The sequence below is a fragment of the Tympanuchus pallidicinctus genome, unplaced genomic scaffold (genome assembly GCF_026119805.1).
Source record: "Tympanuchus pallidicinctus isolate F22 unplaced genomic scaffold, pur_lepc_1.0 scaffold8, whole genome shotgun sequence".
Taxonomy (NCBI): Eukaryota; Metazoa; Chordata; class Aves; order Galliformes; family Phasianidae; genus Tympanuchus; species Tympanuchus pallidicinctus.
The window spans coordinates 43456762-43475898 of record NW_026294802.1 but is presented as its reverse complement, the minus strand read 5'-3'; the positions used below and the strand labels follow the sequence as shown (position 1 = coordinate 43475898).

Below are 19137 nucleotides of genomic sequence, written 5' to 3'. Positions count from 1 at the left end.
TTTAGTGCTCTTCTAAAATCTTCACAGAAGGCTCCAAGTACAAAGCTGCAGCAGCCCACCTGGTGGTCATCTTAGAGTACCAACAAAAAAAAAGAGTAGCTCACCTAAATGCTTACCCTGAAAGCATTTTTCAGAAATGCAGTTATGGCGACGATGTCAGCAGGAGAAGACATTTTTCTGAATGCTAGGATAATTTTAAAAAGGCCGTTCAGCAATGGTACAAGGCCTTGAGAAGAATGGTGTTACCTCAGGAGGAGGCAGCCCTTTCCCATACGTCACATCATGCTCACTCACATGTGGAGAGGTTCAGACCTTTGCAAGCCACTAGGCTGAGCCTTACTGTACCAATTCTAGCAAAGCTGCAAGAAACCTACCTGCACCTCTATGTCGCAGACCACAGCCCCCCATGAGATTCCTTCTTGCAGAAGAAAGAGAAGGCAAAGTGGTAAATCCTTTCCTTCTAACCTGGTTTGGATGATATAAAAATTGCTACTTTTACCAAGAAACAAGCCTCTTCCATCTGGGCTAAATCCTGGGCAGTACTAAAAATTCAACCACTACAACCTGCACTGATCAGCGCAGGACACCAAGTGCTGTGGGTTCAGTGATACCACATTTTCAAAATCCCCACAAGGATTTCCTTTCTCCTAGTTTCTTCCCTATTCTCCTTTCAGTTCCTGAAATCAAAAGCACTCCTGCACTCGTAACAGATACTCTGCTTCCATTTTCATTCCTCTGCATCTCCATATCTGTTTGCTCAGTCAGAACGTGCCTGGGGGACGTCACACTTTCTGCAACATTGCACCACAGTGCTTGCTGCAATTATGATGTTAAGCAGAACATTTGATTATGTGTCCTATATGGAATTTATAGCAGCCTTGTAATAATTCTTCTGGAAAACATCGGCTCTTGTGAGGGTTTGGCAATGCTTCATTTCTCATGCACACAGTAACATTTAAGCAACCCTACCAACATTAATTTAACTCTTGTTTTATAATTCCTTCAAGTGTAGAAAATCGAAGTTCACGTACATTGCAGTTGCTTGAAAGGGGAAGATACTCTTTCAAGTTGCAGTGGTCTAAGCACTGGACACATTTGATCACTGGGCAAATACTGTACATGTCTTCCATGTACACTGTATCTGAATGAGCACAAATCTCCTCTGCAGTAACAGGTTCCCTCACGCCTGGGCTTTCTGACTGCCTGGCTTTCAAAAGCCTGCTCCGATGCCTGCCAGTTGCTCAGTGGCCTGTCAAGGCATGTAGGTCATCTCTCAGCAGAAGAACTTCTCACAACCCTACCCTTTCATGATTAGGTCCTGTGCTTGCAGGATGTGGATTTGCAGTTTCGATATGTGCATCCTCAGCTGTGCTATTTGAAGAAGGATCTCTTCTCAACAGGTGTGGAATGATTTATCCTGAAGAAACAATTTGCTCTCAACAGGATTTCTTGCTTGTAGGTCAGCGCAGATTTTAGCTTGTCAGCCATGGGAAATTTGAGCGTTTGTATCTCTTACATTCCAACATTCCTTAAATCCTTGGTAGAGATAATAATGCCAAGTGAGAGGTCTCAAAATGCACCTGCGACCTCTCTCTCCCGTGCTGTACCAGACTGCTGGGTGAGTACTCTGAGCTGATGAGCAGGTTTCCAGGGCTTTGATAACCACTAGATAGCTTTGGTTGAAGAATAATAATAATGCTGTGAATAGGTTACCTGTTCTGCCTTGATGACTATAGTCAGTGCTGATCCTGTTGACATAGCTTACCTGAAAGCAGTGGTTATCTACTCCAATTGGAAGCAGTGAGGCAATGATAATATCTAAGCAGAATCCTTGCACATTGCTTATGGTATGTAACATTTAAACAGTGTAACATTCTTCTGTAGCAAGAGAGTTTATTCTCTTTGTAACACCAATGAATTACTTGCAACTTACACTCACATTCATGTGTACCGCGGTGCCCTGCCTCGTCCCTGCATCATGGACTGACCTGAACTTCACAAATTGTATTTTTGGGTTGTGCCTCACAGTAATACCATATTCTTTTAACAATCTGTCTCTGAGATACACTGTGCTTCGTCAGCACGCAGGTATGAGGGGAAAATGAAGTCCTGGCAGAAATACTAACGCTGGCCCAAGCACGCATATGACTTCATGTCCAGGCCACTTTCCAGTGTCCTGTTTTCTTTGGTGCAGTCAGAAACCTTTCCTTGCTTTCTGCTTGCATCCTCCACTTCATACTTGCAAATTTGTTCACAGAAATGCTTATATATTATTTGTCATAGTTTCATGCTTTCTGCATGCTGGAGGGTAAATTATCTCCATGTCTGTTCCACTTATAATCACATTTAGCAGCAAACTTACTTATTAGCAACGTACATGACTGCTGCTCCTGATAGAGCTACTTCAGTCCCTCTGAGCACTTGCATCTGAGCTCTTATATTTTTCATTTTGTTTATTAATTTAGAATGAACATTTTCATCTTTTATATTTTATTGCTTGCAGTCAGTGTTTTTGCACAGGTAGGAAGGTGATTTGTTATTTCTTTAGGTTTCTGATTACAATGCTATTAAAAGATAGTTTTTTCAGGCTGAAAGTGCTCCTAGTGTTTTAGGTGTCTGTGGTCTGCCGGTGTCCAATTGAAGCACACCTTTTATCTGGCTAACAGCAGGGTTACTTTTTTTCTCCTTTTCTTCCAGCTCTCCAGCTTCTTTGCAATTTTTCCATTAAAGATACACAGGTGCAATACAGAACCCTTCCCCCAGCTTCCTTTTCACTCCCCTGTCTTGCAGTTGGGATTCGATCTGCCATGCCAACTAATGTTCTTTTTCATTCATTATGTTTATTTGCTTTTTCAGCTCTCCTGGTTTACATAGTTGTGCCGAGCCAATTCACTTCTGGTCTCTCACACAGCATCCATGAACAAGAGGACTGCAGTTCTATGGGGCATCACTTAGGTTCTGCAGATTTTCTTTTCCAATTTCTCTGTTTTTTCTAATACTCTACCACCAAGCACATCCTGAACTTTTTATATTCTGCTGCACGACTCTGTAAATAAGGATACTAATTGCTGTATTACTAAGCTATGATAGGAAATTTCTAGCCCAAGAGCTGCACCACTGAGATAAAAGCGGTCACCTTTTGTCCTTCACTAATGTAGAAAATGGGAGGAACAACCAGCCACCAAGGAGGCTGCTGTTGAAACACTGGCCAGAAATTCAAAACAGTTGGAAAGCAACAGAGGATGGGAGACCAGCAGAGATGTAAAGAGACCTTGCACAATGTTTGTGCTTCAAGGGGGGATGCTGGAGAAAAAGCAACCTTTCCAGACCACAAGCAGAGACAAGTGGGGAGGGTAAAGAGGACGGTGGCAGAATGTATCCCCATGATGCTGTGGGAGTTGCCAGCTGCAGCACAAGGGGAAGCCAGCAACAGATGGATGTGTCAAGTGGGCGTAGCAGGCAGCAAATGGTAGAATTGCCTCAGCTCCCTCCTGCCAGCTCCTACTGCAGCAACCTCTGTCCTGGGCTTTGCCTTTAGTGCGACTGCACAGCCACAAGCACGGTGTGCCCCTGCACTTCCACACATTGGAGGCGTGGGATGTTGTGCTGGGAGCCCGAGGAGGATGCACACGTACATGTGGGCAATACTCTCACCAGTGTACACAGCGTGCTATTACTCTGCATTCATCTCATCTGTCCTGTCTCCAGCAAGTATCCTTTCTCTTTCCTCATCCTGATCCCAGCTGCAGTTGGCTCTGGCTGTTGAAGCAGGTCTGTAAAACAACTCGTTTGTTACCAAAATTATTCCTCCCGCCCCACTCAGTGCTGAATTATTCTGCCAAAACCCTCATGCACAAAAATTAAACACATTAAAGGCGCAGTCCACCGCCTTCATGAAGGTCAAAGTGTAATTTCATGGGCTGCAAAGGTAACCACAGGAGCTGAATCAAGCTTAAGAACAGGGCACACGAGCTGCTCCTTCCCCCCCTCTGTTGGACACAGGACCTGTTTCCCCAGACACAGCACCCACCCACAGCATGGACGATTTCCACTGAGCACAGCAGCAGCCGCTCCCTGAGCTGGCGTGTCTCATAGGCCTGCAGGGACAGCGCAGCCAGGCCTCGCTCCTGGGTTACACCAGTGCAGGCCGGTGGGCCAAGCCCTGCTCCCCTGGGCTGCTGTGTGTGAACCTGCAGCTTGTCTGAATGTTTCCAGGTGTGTAGGCAGAGCGTATGCCAAGTGACACACACTGCTTGCTGTGTGTGGGAGGCTTGCACGCAGGGCTGATATCCTAAACCATGGATGGTTTGGACTGTAGGCAGCATCTTTTTGTCCCGAGGCAGAGACCACATCATTTTCTGAACAGACCGCAGAGCCCTTTGGGCAGCTCTGATGGAGAAACGGAAGCACGTTAGCTGGAACACCTGCCTATCCTGTACCAGTGTTCACTGGCAGCCTTCAAGCAGAACCCACAAGCACCAAATGGAGGGATATATTTTTAAGTGATGCCTCTGATGACAGAAATTAGGTTTAATAATATCCACGTGAGGAAGGGCAACTTCCCAAGACCTCTGAGCTACCCAGCTCTCCTGGCCCCTGTGCAGGCTGACACACAGCCAAGACATGCTCCAGAACTTTTATTACTATACAGAAGGATAATACATAACCACTATCCTCTGGCAGCATTTCCAGACTGCTGTGGGTGTCTGGTTTATTAGCATCAATCATAATGGCAACGAGCCATGTAAACTGCCCTTCTCCCCCAAACTATAGTGCAAAATGGATGTGCCATGGTGAAGACTTGTGGAGAAGAATTAAGGAGGGAGCAGAGCCTCCACTGGAGCCCTGTGGCACTGACAGCACTGTGGCAGTGAGAGATCCCCCAGTGACTGCTTCTAATATCAGGAAGAAAACCAGAGGATGGATGAAAATAGAGAAAAATACTTATTTGCAAGAACACTGCAGTGGAAAAAAGTACCTTGTTAAATCTATCCTTCCATACAGATTCATATTCAAACTCCCAGTACAGTGAGCAGTCATCTTCATGTTTGTTTTCAGATCAGACTCTAATTTGTTGCTCTTTCTTACACTTATTTGGGCTTTGTGAAACCATGTAATCTTTTTAATCTAAAGCTCACAGAGCTGCTCTTGCAAACAGGCACTGAAGAACCTGGAGCCAGCTGCAAGCTCTCATTCTGATGGCTTGAGTTTGAAGATGAGATATTCTGGGAAGGAAGCACACTTGTGTGATATCACTAGTCTGGGTCATTTAGCTGGGAAAAGCTTAACTCCTACCTTTAGTTTTGTTTCTCACTGCCATCAACAAACCAATCAGATGAACAACAAAAAGCAGGACTGGCCTTTATCCATGGCATGGCTTCTCCTGAACAGAGACCAGCCAAGTTGTCAGAGGCACAGCATAGCTGGACATTAAAATTTAGTGTCATTTCATTTCTATTTCAATAAAAGGAGAATGGTTATTGCTGGATTCTGCTTATAGTGAAACAAACAATAAAAGGTCAGTGGAGGAGGATGAGGTTACCAGAATTTAATTTCACTGAAATGTCTGTACTTGATCAACCCTCAGGATAGAAGAAATTGTGATTGGTAGGGGGACATAAAACTTTCTGTTATGGAGAAAATATAGATGAGATTATTTACTATACAGCACAGACTTCTAAGGAACAGGGCATTTTAGTTCAGAAATGATTTTAAGTTGAAACCTTGGCTTTCTTTCTAAGTGGATTGTTGACCCAACAAGTGGAAGTCTCACCTGCTGCTTGGCTCAGCACTGTGCTGGTAGAATGGAGTGTAACCCCAGGTTGTGCTGACTGCTGAAGGTTGTCAGTCCAGCTTTAAAAACACACCTCATTGTTCTGGCTGGGCACTGACTGCAGCCAGAGGTAGTAGTACCTGGTAACTGATTATGAGGTCTTGCTGGCAGCCACCTACCAGATGTATGAACCCCAGCCTGTGGGCAGTATGTAACACTTCTGCACTGCAGAGACACCAGGCGGAGCAGCGCCTTGTCTCCTTGAGTAGTTTGTACACTCATGTGTGGTGGTGCCACACACTGCATTTCAAGTGGACACAGCTAAAGCTGAAGCAATTGTGCTGAGGGTGATCAAAGCACACAGCAGAATCACTGGTATTTACCAGCAGTAGAGCAGCAGATAGAGTACCAAGGAAAGGGGAAAATACATAATAGGAGATTTATTTTAGAAAGGTTCTTGAAAAGTATTTTCTTTCTTTTCTATATATCAAAGAGTGGAGCTTTTATATAAAGCACAGATTTCGTGTATCTCCTAAAACGAGCCACCAAGGAACTGCCTGAAAACAGCAATGAAACAAGAAGCAACTTTTCAAACAACAGCTGCCTAGGCTGGCTGTACTGACCATCTGTTCTGATGCCAGAAGCGCTCATGTCACACTTGCAGAGGTGTGCATGAGTGTGACAGCCCTGCACTGATTTTAATACTACCACAGCTGGCTTCATTTTCTAAGGAACAAAAAGAAAAATGAACGTAGGAAGGAATTTCACTAGTTGTAAAGCATGTAATACTGTGCTTGATGATTCTGTATTCTTTGCCATTGCTCTGCATTCTGTAATGAAAGCCCCCACGGAAAGATTTTTGAGGTAAATAAAGACATTTTTTAGCAGTAGCTAGTTTAGGTATCTGATATTTCAGTAACCTCAATCCATTCAGAGACTGGCACATAGGAAGTCTTGGACCTTCATATAAACATCCACCTGGACGACAGCTGTGCATGGCAGCTTGTCCTGGGGCACCACAGGCATTTATGGGCCTTTCTCTCAAACAGTGGAAGGCAGCAGCACTGCTCTTGTCTCATCTCGCAGCTGCACTGAGCACAGAATCCCACCAGAACAAGTTCCCACAGGGGCTTTCTAAGCCTACAAAGGGCTTCACATTACATTTCAATTCATTTTGTAACTTGTGTGGTTTTCATGGAAACCATGAAATAATCTTTACATGCAGGAGAAGCATAGGAGAACTGGTACAGCACATACACAGTGTAATGTCATAGCCTCTGTCCTAGAGATAGTGAGGACACAAACACGGGACATGACGTTTATGCACATTTCCTGCTCTCATTAAGATAAATGAGATGATTGACAAAGGAAGATTTAATTATAACCTACATTTCCACAAAGGAACAGAGGAGGGCTGTGACAGTAGAAGACCATTTTCAAGCAAAATGTGTGCTTTTGCAGAGATACTATGAGGGAGAGGAGATAATTGCCTCAAAATAATGGGAAAAAAAACAACACTTCTAGCCTCTTTTGTGAAAACCAGAATATCCTCTTCTCAGCTGAATGTCATTCCTGACTTTTTCCACCTCTTACTGCTGACTCCCTTCCTTTCCTTCTCACAAAGTACAAAGAATTAATGAGACAGAAGTTAAAACATAGGAGATGATAAAGCTGTAACACATCCTTCATATTTTATAGATTTACAGATTTTATAGACATAATTTTAAATACCAAGATGAGAATAGAGATTAGTTAAACCTCTCAGCTATCACACGCTCTTGAAATTTGGAAGACCTCACAGGTACAGACAAAGCTGCTTGCTGCTAAATCCACAGACTAGAACAGCAATAACCCATGGCCATGTTTAGGGTAAAGCAATTAAAGACATAAATTAGATTCTCCTTCACAGTGTCACTGACAACAAAGCATACGTGTAATCTGACTCAGATCATGCTGTCTGTGTCTCTGCATGCCATATTTTGGAATGAAATAAATTACTTAAAAAAATTAATGCACTCATTCTTCAGCTGCTGCGCATTAATTCCTGCAATTAAGAACACTGGTAGCCTAAACACAGCGATTAAACTGTGTGCCTGAACAACCTGATTTTTACAGTGCTGACTTGTTTTTATTCAGTACTGACACTCAGGAGATATTGTATCACTGCTTAATAAGTCGACTGCAATTTCTTTTCTGCTGCGTTTTTTCAACTCGACATTGCAAACATCATCTCAAAATAAGACTCTGATCTATTGATAAGAATAGTTTTGATATACCTTCTGTGTAAATAAATGCTTGAATTTAGTGTTTTCTAGCATGCTTGAGCCATTGTGCTGTTGATTAAATAAAGTTTTTAAGGCAAACACAAGTGTTTAACAGGTGAACTTCAAGCAATGCACAAAGTATAAAACAGATCAATGCCAAAAAAAAATGCACTTACCTGGTATGTAAACTGCACGTTACTTGGTGATTTACCTAATTTTCCATTGATGTTAACTTCAATTTGACCTTGTTTAGGTTCCTTCATTTCTCCAACTTGACACACAATCCTAGCGAGAAACAGTAATCTAAGTTTATCTGATAGCAGCAACAGCTGCAATACAATGCAAGGTACAATAGTTAGCACACCTGCTGCCAGCAAAAGCACAAACTTGGCTTTATCCTACACGAGGCACTTGAGCTCTGGCTCAGATTCTCACCACAACCACCCAGGAATATTTTAATAATATCTACATGGAGTAAAACTGAAACTTGAGCACCATACATAGCAACTACTGAGCCCACTTGTTAGTAGAAGACTCAGATTTAGTCCAGAGGTAGGGCCAAACCGTATGACCCTACACAAAGTTTTCCCGTCATCTGGTGGTGTTAAAAAACCCAGTGACACCCTGCATAGACCTTGGTGCAAGAATCAGCTGTCTTGTAACTGTGTATCGGAGCTGCTAATGCTTTTGTTGTGAATCCTGCTATCTCCCAGCTTTAAGCTACTGCATTTTCACACCTACAATCAAAATCCTTTTAGAATTACTGTTCTCTGAAAATAAATCCTCAGATAACCCACGCAAAATCAGAGGTCAAGGAACAGTGGAGGAGTAAACATCCTGTTTTAACCCTCACTGCTGCTCAAGGAGAGCCGCAATGTTTAGATTTCTGTTTCCAACAGGTGACATGCAGAATAAAAGCATGAAAATGCAGCAAGGATTTGACACACTCGAAAGGTGGGACAAATGCTTAGTGGTGAGCTGATAATTCAGTTAGATAAGGATGCACACAGTGTCTGCAGCCTGCACGGGCAGTTTCACTCCGGACACACCCTAGGAATCACTGTTCATTTCCTTCATTTTTTCTCTACTTGGATTATTGCTCCTCTGTAAGCAGTGCGCAACTGCTTAAAAAAAACAACAACAACAACAAAAAAAACCACACAACCCAACTCCCAAATTACTGAGTACAATGTACTTAACTTAGGATTATAATAAAAGGATTGTCAAGTCCCCTTGCAGATTGCTCCAGAATTTTCTGCCTGGGTACTGGCAAGTGGACAAAATTCTCTAAATTCTTGCATGTCCTGGCATGCGTATGGCCGCCTGCGTCTGTTCCTCATCATCTCTACTGTATTCTTGGAAGTTGTATCTCCATGTCAGGCAGAAACAGGAAACAGTGCCTTCGGAAGAATGTCTACCATATGTCAAGCTAAGGAAAGCAGTCGGGTGCTGGGGCTTGGGGGTGAACAGGGAGCAGGCAGTGGGATGAGCAGGGATTTTAATTGAGCAAAGCTCCCTCCCAGCCCAAGTGCTGGCACAGCCTCCCTCCCCTTTTACAAATGGAAAACGATAAAGGAGAACAGGCTTCTTTGAGCTGACAAAGAAATACCACAGCAGGGCCAGCGAGCAGCATCCAGTGCCTTAAAGCTTGCTGCCCTCCTACCCATGGGAGGAACCAGCTCCAAAAAATGAATAGCTCCTTGCTGCAGGAAGGATGGAGTAGCAAGAGTCAGTGCTTCTTTATCTTTTTTTTTCTTTCTTCTTTCTTAATTAAGAATAAATAAAGTAATAATTAAACAAAAGAAGAAGATAAAGATGCGAAATTACAGATATCCATTTAAACATTTTGAATAGCTTCTTTTTCAAGGCTTCCCTAATGGAGAACATCCTTCAAAACCTCCTAATTTGTTGGTAAATTACATTATGCGAGTTGCATTTGTTCTTGCCCATTACCACACTGGCAGAGCTTAAGAAACCAGTAATGTTGCTACGATACAAGGAACCAGTCATCTCAGTTTTGGCTCCTTTCCACATATTTAAAAATACCAAAAAGCTTTAGAGAAAGCCAAGAGGCTGTGGAAATTCTTGTAAGCCTACATTGGGATTCAATGCAGCTTTTGCAAACACTGGGAATAGGGAAAGATGGCTGAAAGGGAGTTTTCAGAATTTTGTGGATAGTGATGCGTGTGTAAACGGGAGTGATGGCAACGGATTTGCGAAGCAGTAGGAAATACAGAGCTTTATAGATATTCTTAGGTCCTTGGGGCCTGGGAAGCTGCTAAATGCCTGATCCACAAACCAACTAAAGCCACAGCTTTTTCAAAAGCTAAAAAAAAATTAAAAAAAAATAAAAAATTGAAATCTCTTAGGCATCTCCAATATCTCTTTCAAAACACGCCACAGAAATAGCAAAAAGTTATTGTACTACACTTCAAAATAATCAAGGGGAGAGAAAGCCAAGGTTTCAAATGCAGTTTTAAACGCTGAAAGTGAATGAAAGAAAAATCACACAGCTTGAAATGTTGTTACTAATAACATGAGGATTACTCCAAAAGTAATGTCTCCTGTTTTATTATGTTGGCTCATGACGTCATAGGCAGATGTTGGTGGTAAGGCAGTACAGGTTGAACATTCCCACCAATATTCCATTACATGTTGTTGCCATATGATAGATGGCAGTAGAGGGGCAGTCTGACAAATGGCGTCTGACATGGAAGTGTGTGTGAAGCAAAGGATCTGAATTCCTCCTCCATGTAGAAAAAATGGCACCCGCTGACATTCACTGTTGCTTGTTGAATGTTTATGGAGACCAAACAGAGGGTGTGAGCACAGTGAGTGGGAAGTGGTGCATTTCAGCAGTGGTGACAACAGTGGTCACCTCCACTGCCGCAGATTTTTACGAGTGGAGCATGCAAGCTTTTATTCACTGCTGGTGAAAACACACAGCTAGTGGTGGTGACTATATTGGAAGATAGCGTTTTGTATCAGAATTATCTCTATCAAGAAGTGTTATTGTGCTTTTCGTATCTGTTGTAGTTTCCATGGAAATAAATAGAAGGCATTACTTTTGGAATTACCTACAAATTACTACTGAACTTTTACGCCATGCTTTCAAACAGCTACTATCAAAAGGGTATTTCCCTCTGGAAATTAGATGCTTGATATAATCTGCAGTATGCATCTAGACACCTAAAAGAACTTACTCACCTTGTTTTCACTTTTTGGCACTGCATAAGTCTGACGAGTAATCTACAAAGCATCTACCAACCTGCTCAGGCAACGCAGCACTCATAGACATTGGCTCTGTGATGAAACTGAGTCATCTAACATTAACCCAAACCTCAAGGCTCCCTCCCTGTCCCCAAGAGAGAACCTCTGTGGCTGGACTGTTATAAAAAGAATTAAGCTTCCTCTTGCTTTGCTGACTTTCCCATTGGCTGTTCTGTGGTTAAGACTTCCCAACAATTTTAATGACTAGACGCACACCTATCATGCCTTTAATTTAAATGCTCATAAATAGTTTTGAGACATCTGCAGTAACAGTTTATGAAAGCTTTCCAAACAAATAAAAAAAAGTCAATGAATCAGAAGGAGGAGGGTAACATGCTATCAAAAATTTGTTGCTGTACTGGAATCTGTAACAATTTTAAATAATAACTTTGACATGTTAGTATGAAACACTGCACTTGTACTGTACCAGTTCTATCTATTACTGGTGATTTCTAATAATTACAGTAATGTTGTCTTCTTGTGAGGATGCACAGAAGTTCATTTTTAAATTTTTTTGCCTAAAACATTGTGCAAAATACACAGTGATTACCTTGTGGAAACAGAGTAGAATTCCTCCTTGAAAATACATTCCTTGTCTGCCACTGTTATATTTTTCACATCTTCTGCTTTTATTCCCAAATTAGATCCCATTATGGTCAAAAGAATTCCACCATCCAGTGGTCCAGTCTTTGGCTCAATCTGTGTTTACATGAGGGAAAGTAAATAAAGAAATATTTCAGTGACTGTACGCCATAAGCAAGTCTGAGCACTGGCAGGTGGCTGCTGCTGACTGCTGTCTAGTCAGCTCCAGAAACACCTGCTCCATTTTCCAATATTTCATATTACTAAGACTGGATCCTTCATCCATGGCCATCCCTTTGCACTCAGTGCATAAATAAAGTAGCTGAAAAAGGACTTGGCAATGTCCGTAGCTGTTTCCAGATATTTTGTTCAAACTTGAACCTAACAAAAGCTCTGAATGAAATATCCCCATTATGACTCAGCATCTGCCATATCATTATTGCATTTTGTGATGGCTGGGATATGTTCTTATCAAATGGTGTGCGTGGATTTCACACGGTAATTTAGATGTGCTCAGCTGAAGTACATAGAATGTTTTCTAGGGAATGCTGCCCAGAAACACAGCATTTGGCTTGTTACTGAAAAAGCAACTGTTGGAAGTAAAGGAGAGTTTATTGCTTCTTGCTTTGGCTGCTGGTTCACCAGGTGGAACAAAGCTCACTACGGGCTGTACATCTGGACTCTCCAACTCCTCACATTCAAGTTCCACAGCCTCAGGATGCATCAGGTTTCAGTAAAAGTTTGCTTAGATGCTTTCTGATGAACAACAATGCACTGGTAACGAGGAAAAAAAAAGCAATCTTACGCGAGTAATTTCTGGATAAGGACACGTGTTGGTGGGAGGAGCACGACACAGCTTCTCATACACACACTTGCTTGGCTTGCCATCCTCTTCACACCAGACACACTTGTAGTCTTCATGGGCAGCGAGACATAAACTGCAGTCACTGCGTCCATAGGAACAGTTGTACAGGGTCACTGAAATAGAGATGGTAAATGTACTTAAACACTACCCTAAAAAAAATCCTATGTACAAAGCCCTCCATTGCTCAGCTCAGTCCTGTGAAGAAGGTGCACACTGTGAATGCTGCTGGAAGAAAACCTTATTTATAGCTGGACAGAAAACCCTCACAACTACCCTCATGTGGAGTACAAAATATATGATCAAGAAGAACCCAAATAGTTTTGGTCACTCAGGCTTTGTCCAAACACTTAAGCACAAAGTCTTTTCTTTGAGCATCCTCAGTGAACCTGGCTATATGACAGCTCAAAGACCAGCTCCAAAAGCAGGTCCTGATGGAGCGCCAGCAGCCAGAGATTGAAGGCCACAAAATCCCATGGTGTCACTGGGACAGACACAGCTGGCATAGGACCCAGACAGTTGTGTATTTATAAGACGAAATTCACCCTTGTTAGCTGTTTCCAGGACATTTGGGCCTTTCTAAAATCATCATGAAAGCCTCAATGAAATACAAGGTCAATACTTAATGAAACATTGTCCTTTGTCTTAGTTATACCTCCCTTCTTCTCCATTGTCTTGCTTTTGTCTTTCTTTGCCTTGAGTTGCTACTCTGACATATGACTTATTCCTTCTGCAGTGGGGTTGAATCCCAATTCTTCTGAACCAGGAGATCAGGTCCGACAGTCACGTACTGGTGAACCAAGCACCAGCTGCCCCAGACACTAAGCTTATTTTGGCACCTGTCCATCTCTAGTATGATGCAGTCACTGAACAAAACCAGTTTTTCCAAATGGATGCAAAGATTTGAGATGTAGCTGGTGGTTCAGCACCATAAGGAAAGCCTGGCTTTGCAGAAAAACCTTTGGAGATTCACTTGAGAGCTAGCCCAGAAGAAACAGACTGAAGAGATGCCACACATTTCTCTGGGGAAAGCATGTGGCGCAGATTATTCAGCGCGAGTGCTGTGCTTCCCTGAGCAGGTGAGCTGGTATCACAAAGAGGGGAACTTCTTGATCTTTCCTTTTATGCTTTCCCTTCATCCCTGCTTATCCCATCCTTGCTTATGCCTATCCTTTGGCTGCCCTGTTTTTCTGGCCATGTGGCTTCACCCTCTGTCACCAAGGCTCTGGCACCTGTTGAGTCTTTTTGTAAATCAGCTTAACCTAGCAGAGGAGCAGAAAACTATCCAGGTTTCCTCCTGTGCTCTTTCAAGTGTTAAATGTGCACACAGATGGGAGTGGGGACTACATGACAGAGAGTCAGCATCTCCCCTTCCCAGTGGCCATTAGCTGTTTAAGCTCATTAAGTCTCAAGAAATGGTACCCTTAGTGACATTAGTTTTTTCCCCAAGGAGGAGCATCCTTAAAGATGCAGTAAACAAACTGACATACATAGAAGAGACCAGTGGGCAAGAGAGACTGAGATAATCCCTTGGAGACTGCATGTGGTAAAAGCCTTCACAGATGTCCATTTAAAGAAGGCTTCTACTCTCAGAGTAGCAGAACTCCAGAAAGGACACCAGCAAACCCACCCTCCAGTCACTGATGTTTCAATGCACGTGATGTCCTCCTAGATAACAGCAGAAGCAGTAGCAGCTTTTAACATCTAATTCCAAGAGGCTGCCATGTCTGATTCCTACTGAAATGAAAAAGTAAAATGAGAATGCTGGTTTTCCATTATTTTCCAGCAGTGTCCTTATTCCCACTGCTAGGTCTGAACAATTATAATAGGTATCTAAAATATCACTGCAGTCTCTCTACCATTTGTATTAAAGCATGCAACCTCATAAGGGCAGACTTTCTCTAAATGCTGCATATTAAAAAAAAACAAAACAACAACTGTGTTCAGTCTCACAGCTATAGTCTCTATTAGAATAGCACATTTTTATTCTTTCTATTACAACGAAGAGTTAATGCAACAATGAAGGCTGCTTTTAACCCTTCTTATATCTAATCAGCATATTCACTTGATATCAAGCAGCTCTACCAGGATGCACTCAGATGAGACATCCCTTGATGTGTATGCAAAGACTTGGACATAAGTAACACCGAATTTATGAGAAAAAGCATGCATTTGATTCAGTCCCTCTCTTGAATTTACAAGGAAGGGTTGAGTGCAAAGCAGGAGCAGCACCATTTGCTTCATACATTGAGTGCATCAGTGTGGAATCACTGCATTACTAAATAGAAGCCAGGAAGAATTTTCAATGATTAGTGCTACCTCTTCACTCTATATGTTGGATGTGAAGGTATTGATGAGGAAAAGCACCAGACTGACAGCTCTACTATGTTGACTATGTGCTACTGACAGAAGAAAGCAGTCAGCAGCAAGGAAGTTTCCTCATGGCCAGGCACCAGCTTGCTTCCTTCATGCAGCCCTCAGAAAGGCTGCTACAGCAGGGGAAGCTGAGCAGCTAAACAGCCGAGCAGTTAAACAAATCTTCCCTTCTTCCCCATGCCTTCCTAAACCTCGCATTACCCACCCACACCAATGCACAGCCACCTGGCAGAGTAGGGCAGTACGCCTACAGCATCACTTTGTGGTGCTTCTTTGGCAGGAGTGAGATTTTTGTCCCATCCTCCTGTAAACAGTGTTAGTGCTGCAGTGTCTTGACATCCCTCACATCCCATTGCATAAATGCATCTGAGAAAGCTATCGCCTTAAAGCATTAAACTCTCCCCTTGTTCACTGATCAGCTCATTAAATGTACCAGCAGCAAGCCACTCATTAGATTCAGACTCTTATCCATCACCTTGAGATACCAGCTGTGAAATCATTGATAAAAAGGACAAAGGATAAAAGAGCTATATTGGATTTCGTACTGTTCAGCACCCCTGATGGCACAAGATGTGAAAGCGCTGTCGTAACTTAGTATTCGCTAAGTGTCATACAAAGGAAGGTGCTTTGACTGGCAGGTTCAAAGGTGCTTCTCAGCAGCAATCATATACCCAAAGTCAATTCTTTTCAAGATGCATAAAAAATACGATGCTCTGGATTTCATCCGGCCAGGAAATTTTAAAGCAAGAGAGAAGTTGGATACAAAAATCTTTTATAATAGAGATGAGACATTTGTTGATAATTTTTCAATTCCTCTCTTGCAAGGATTCTACATTTTGATTTGAATGATAACCTTCCTTTAATAATTTAGCTACTGCCTTTATTCTATGGTTTTGTTTTTTCCCAGACTGGGAAAAAGATGTTGGGAACATTTGGTCAAAATTCTGCAATTTTAAACGTCACGGCCTTTAGAATGGAAATGAAGACACTGAGACTACAGCATGACTTCCTCAGAATGTGCATCCCAGGTCCTCTTTTAAGTGTTTTCATCACTGCACACAAAGCCATAGGGAAAATCTGAAAACATACTTCTGTGCTGCCAACGTGACAGGGGATCAATTTAAGTATTGTTCAGACGGTAAAATATGGTCTTCAGATTTAAACTGTAGAGAAAATTACTTGGGGGTAGTGTTAGTTTTCCCAATGCTGAGTCCTCACGTGAATAGTAGTAAGAGTGTTGCCTTGCTTTTTTTTCCAAGATCATGCCCTAAAACATTGGTCCACAGACATGCTGGGCAGGTCCCAGCAGGTACTGCTCCACTGATTTTAATGGAGCATCCTCACTTCAGCTCCAGACTAAACCCACAGACGTAACTGCTGGAGGTTGAAAGAAGTAAAAATAAAGTAATAAGCAATCTATATCAGAGACCAGGTCTTTATTTGTGCTATACACTAAATACACTTTTTTTGTTGTTGCCATAGAAATAAATGAATAAAGTAATGAGATGGAAGCACACGGAGTGTTTACGTGTCTTGCTGACTGCCAGCAGACACAAAGGCTGTCTGCTGCTCAGGAGCTGAGACTGCTGCAGGTGCAGACTACAGGTGAAGTCCAGATGAGTGGCAGTAAGGAAAATTGCCCCTGTGTTAACGGGGAGAGAAAGTTCATTGCAGCTTTTGGAGGCTGGGGGAGGAAAATGGCTGTTTAGAGAACAAGCCACTAAAGTATGCTTGAACTGTGAAGTTTTGCTTAGGATTGTCTTTCAGAGCAACTTCAAACTTGAGAATCCTGGCAAAGTCTATAAAATTGCCTTTAATATATAGAACACTGATATTTAATTCATGAATTTAGTATTAATAACTTTTGATCTGTCAGATTTGAATATTTCACCACTCACTAAAGCCAATAAAACCTGGAAATGTAACATTCTTATCCACAAATCCAAAACTATAAAAAGATTCCTGTTTACTGTAATTAACCACCCCCAACCCTCATATTTTGTACTTACCCATCAGTTTGCTGTCAATCTTAACCTTGTCTGTTCTTATGGATAATTTAAGTTTTAAGGTTTCATTTGCACTATAGGAGAACTGAAAAAGATGATATTATGGAGATATTAATTTTGCAAAGCAAATTTCATACCTTCTGTGATGCTTAATAGTCAGATCTGCGAAGGTTTTAGAAGCTATCCAAAACCATATGGTCTTTTTTTTCACCTTGGCCCAATATATTTATAGAAAAAATGTTTTAACGAGCCTAATCCTTCTCATTCAGAATTTTCAAGTACCAAGGGAGAACAATATCTGAATGCCTACTTTTCATTAATTTAATTTACGTTGGGTTATAAGTATCCAAGCAGCGAGGGTACTGTTCGGTGTCAGTAAATATAGCTGTGGACCCTGCTGAGTTCTCCCTTCCCACACCATCTGGTCCCATTATTTCTGTGGCCACGGCAGGCTTGCACCACACAGAGAGGAAACCTCTTGCATCTTTTGCAGCGCAGCCCCCTCATTATAGCCAAGGCACATGGTTTACATGCTCCAAGACACGGGCTTCTGCTGAGGCTGAAAGACAGCAGCAATAACAACAGGTGGGAGAGAAAAACAGCAAAGAAAATATAATGGCTTCATAAAAGAAATTATTTGTGCTCGACTCAAATGCTGCATAAATGTTAATTAGTTCTCAAAACCACTCTCTCAGCAAGCTGATAAGGTTAAAGTCAGCGTAACGTTTGTGAGTTTAGCTTTGAACTCAGTAGACTTTTTCTGAATACTATTTTCTTTCTCTGTAAAATAAACCAGAGAGAAAGATGCATGGACATTAAGTAAGCCAAACAACGGCATACTGTTAGCATTCCATTTTTTACAGATGTAAAATCTGTGCTATGGGAAAGATAATTAATTGGTGTGTGGAGAGGGAGAGCTCTGAAATTCTCATCTTTTATCTCAATGGTTTCACCAGATTGCATTAAAAGTGGAGAAATAAAAGAGTAATGGCCCCAGATTCCTCCAGGGGCGATACAATGAACCCATCGATTCAGAAATACAGCAAAATGATCCAGGACTTTAAGGGGAGACCCTGGGAACTCTGAGCCAAAGCTCCTGCTTTTGGCTGCTGCTACCAAAGGAGAATCTCCAACACTGATGAATCTCTTTTATGAGGGAAAACAGTGCAACATACTTCAAGACACACACATACTGAAAGGTCTACAAAACAGCATATATTTGGTAAGCAAATCATATTTTTGCATTTACCTCTTTACTCATGAATGAAAATCTTCCTTCCTCTGCTGCCTCAACAGGAGCTTCAAATTCAAATTGGCTGTTTCCAACCACAAATTTTTCATCCTATGGAAGAGAAAAGTTCAGCTTTCAGTTTTTACAGTTTCACCAAGTGCAGTAACACACCACCAGGCAATATACTGTCCAGCACTGGAAGTAATAAGATCAAATGGAGAAAGCTAACCAGTTAAAGTCATCACCTGAAAGCCAAGCTAGCGAAAAGTCCAGCCAGTACAATCTGCTGCCATCTGCACCCCTCCAGCATTCCCTTAAGGTGCAAGCATGGAGAGGTTCAAATCAAGCAACAACATATCTAGCACTCAGTTTCAGAGAGCATGAAGAAAAAGCCAAGACACGTGAAAGCTGGATGGCTTCACACATCAGATGTGTCATTAGTGGAACTGCTTGAGTTCTGCCCTTTAAGGTTTTCTCTGTGGGATTACAGGCAGAGGAGGAAGGCAAGAATTAGACAATAAATGGGAATGAACATCCCTCAGACTTTACTGGCTTTGTTTTTACTGCTTCACCAAGACTCCAGCTCTGTTCTCACGAGACAGTCTTTGATGGCAGCACCAATTTAAGAGTATTCCTGCCTCCTACAAGGCTTTCTTTCCCTCTCTTCACCCTCTGTCTTAAAAAAGTCATTGATTCCTGCCCTTAGGCTGCAGCACCTGAACAGCACTAGCACAAATCTCAGCAGCTGTTCTCAAACAAGGGACTGAGCCAAC

At 42.2% G+C, this 19137-nt stretch overlaps 1 protein-coding gene across 5 annotated transcripts in view; it reads right to left on the bottom strand.

The window, feature by feature from the left end:
- PLXNB2 (plexin B2) overlaps positions 1 to 19137 on the bottom strand; it is a 247415-nt gene that overhangs the window by 37351 nt on the left and 190927 nt on the right. For all 5 annotated transcript variants that reach the window (XM_052667742.1, XM_052667740.1, XM_052667741.1 and 2 more), the window contains 5 exons: positions 18383 to 18475; positions 17137 to 17218; positions 12695 to 12867; positions 11858 to 12006; positions 8214 to 8322 (listed from right to left, as the gene is read on the bottom strand). In XM_052667742.1, coding sequence (XP_052523702.1) covers positions 8214 to 8322; positions 11858 to 12006; positions 12695 to 12867; positions 17137 to 17218; positions 18383 to 18475 — 606 coding nt within the window. The remainder of the gene's footprint in view (positions 1 to 8213; positions 8323 to 11857; positions 12007 to 12694; positions 12868 to 17136; positions 17219 to 18382; positions 18476 to 19137) is intronic.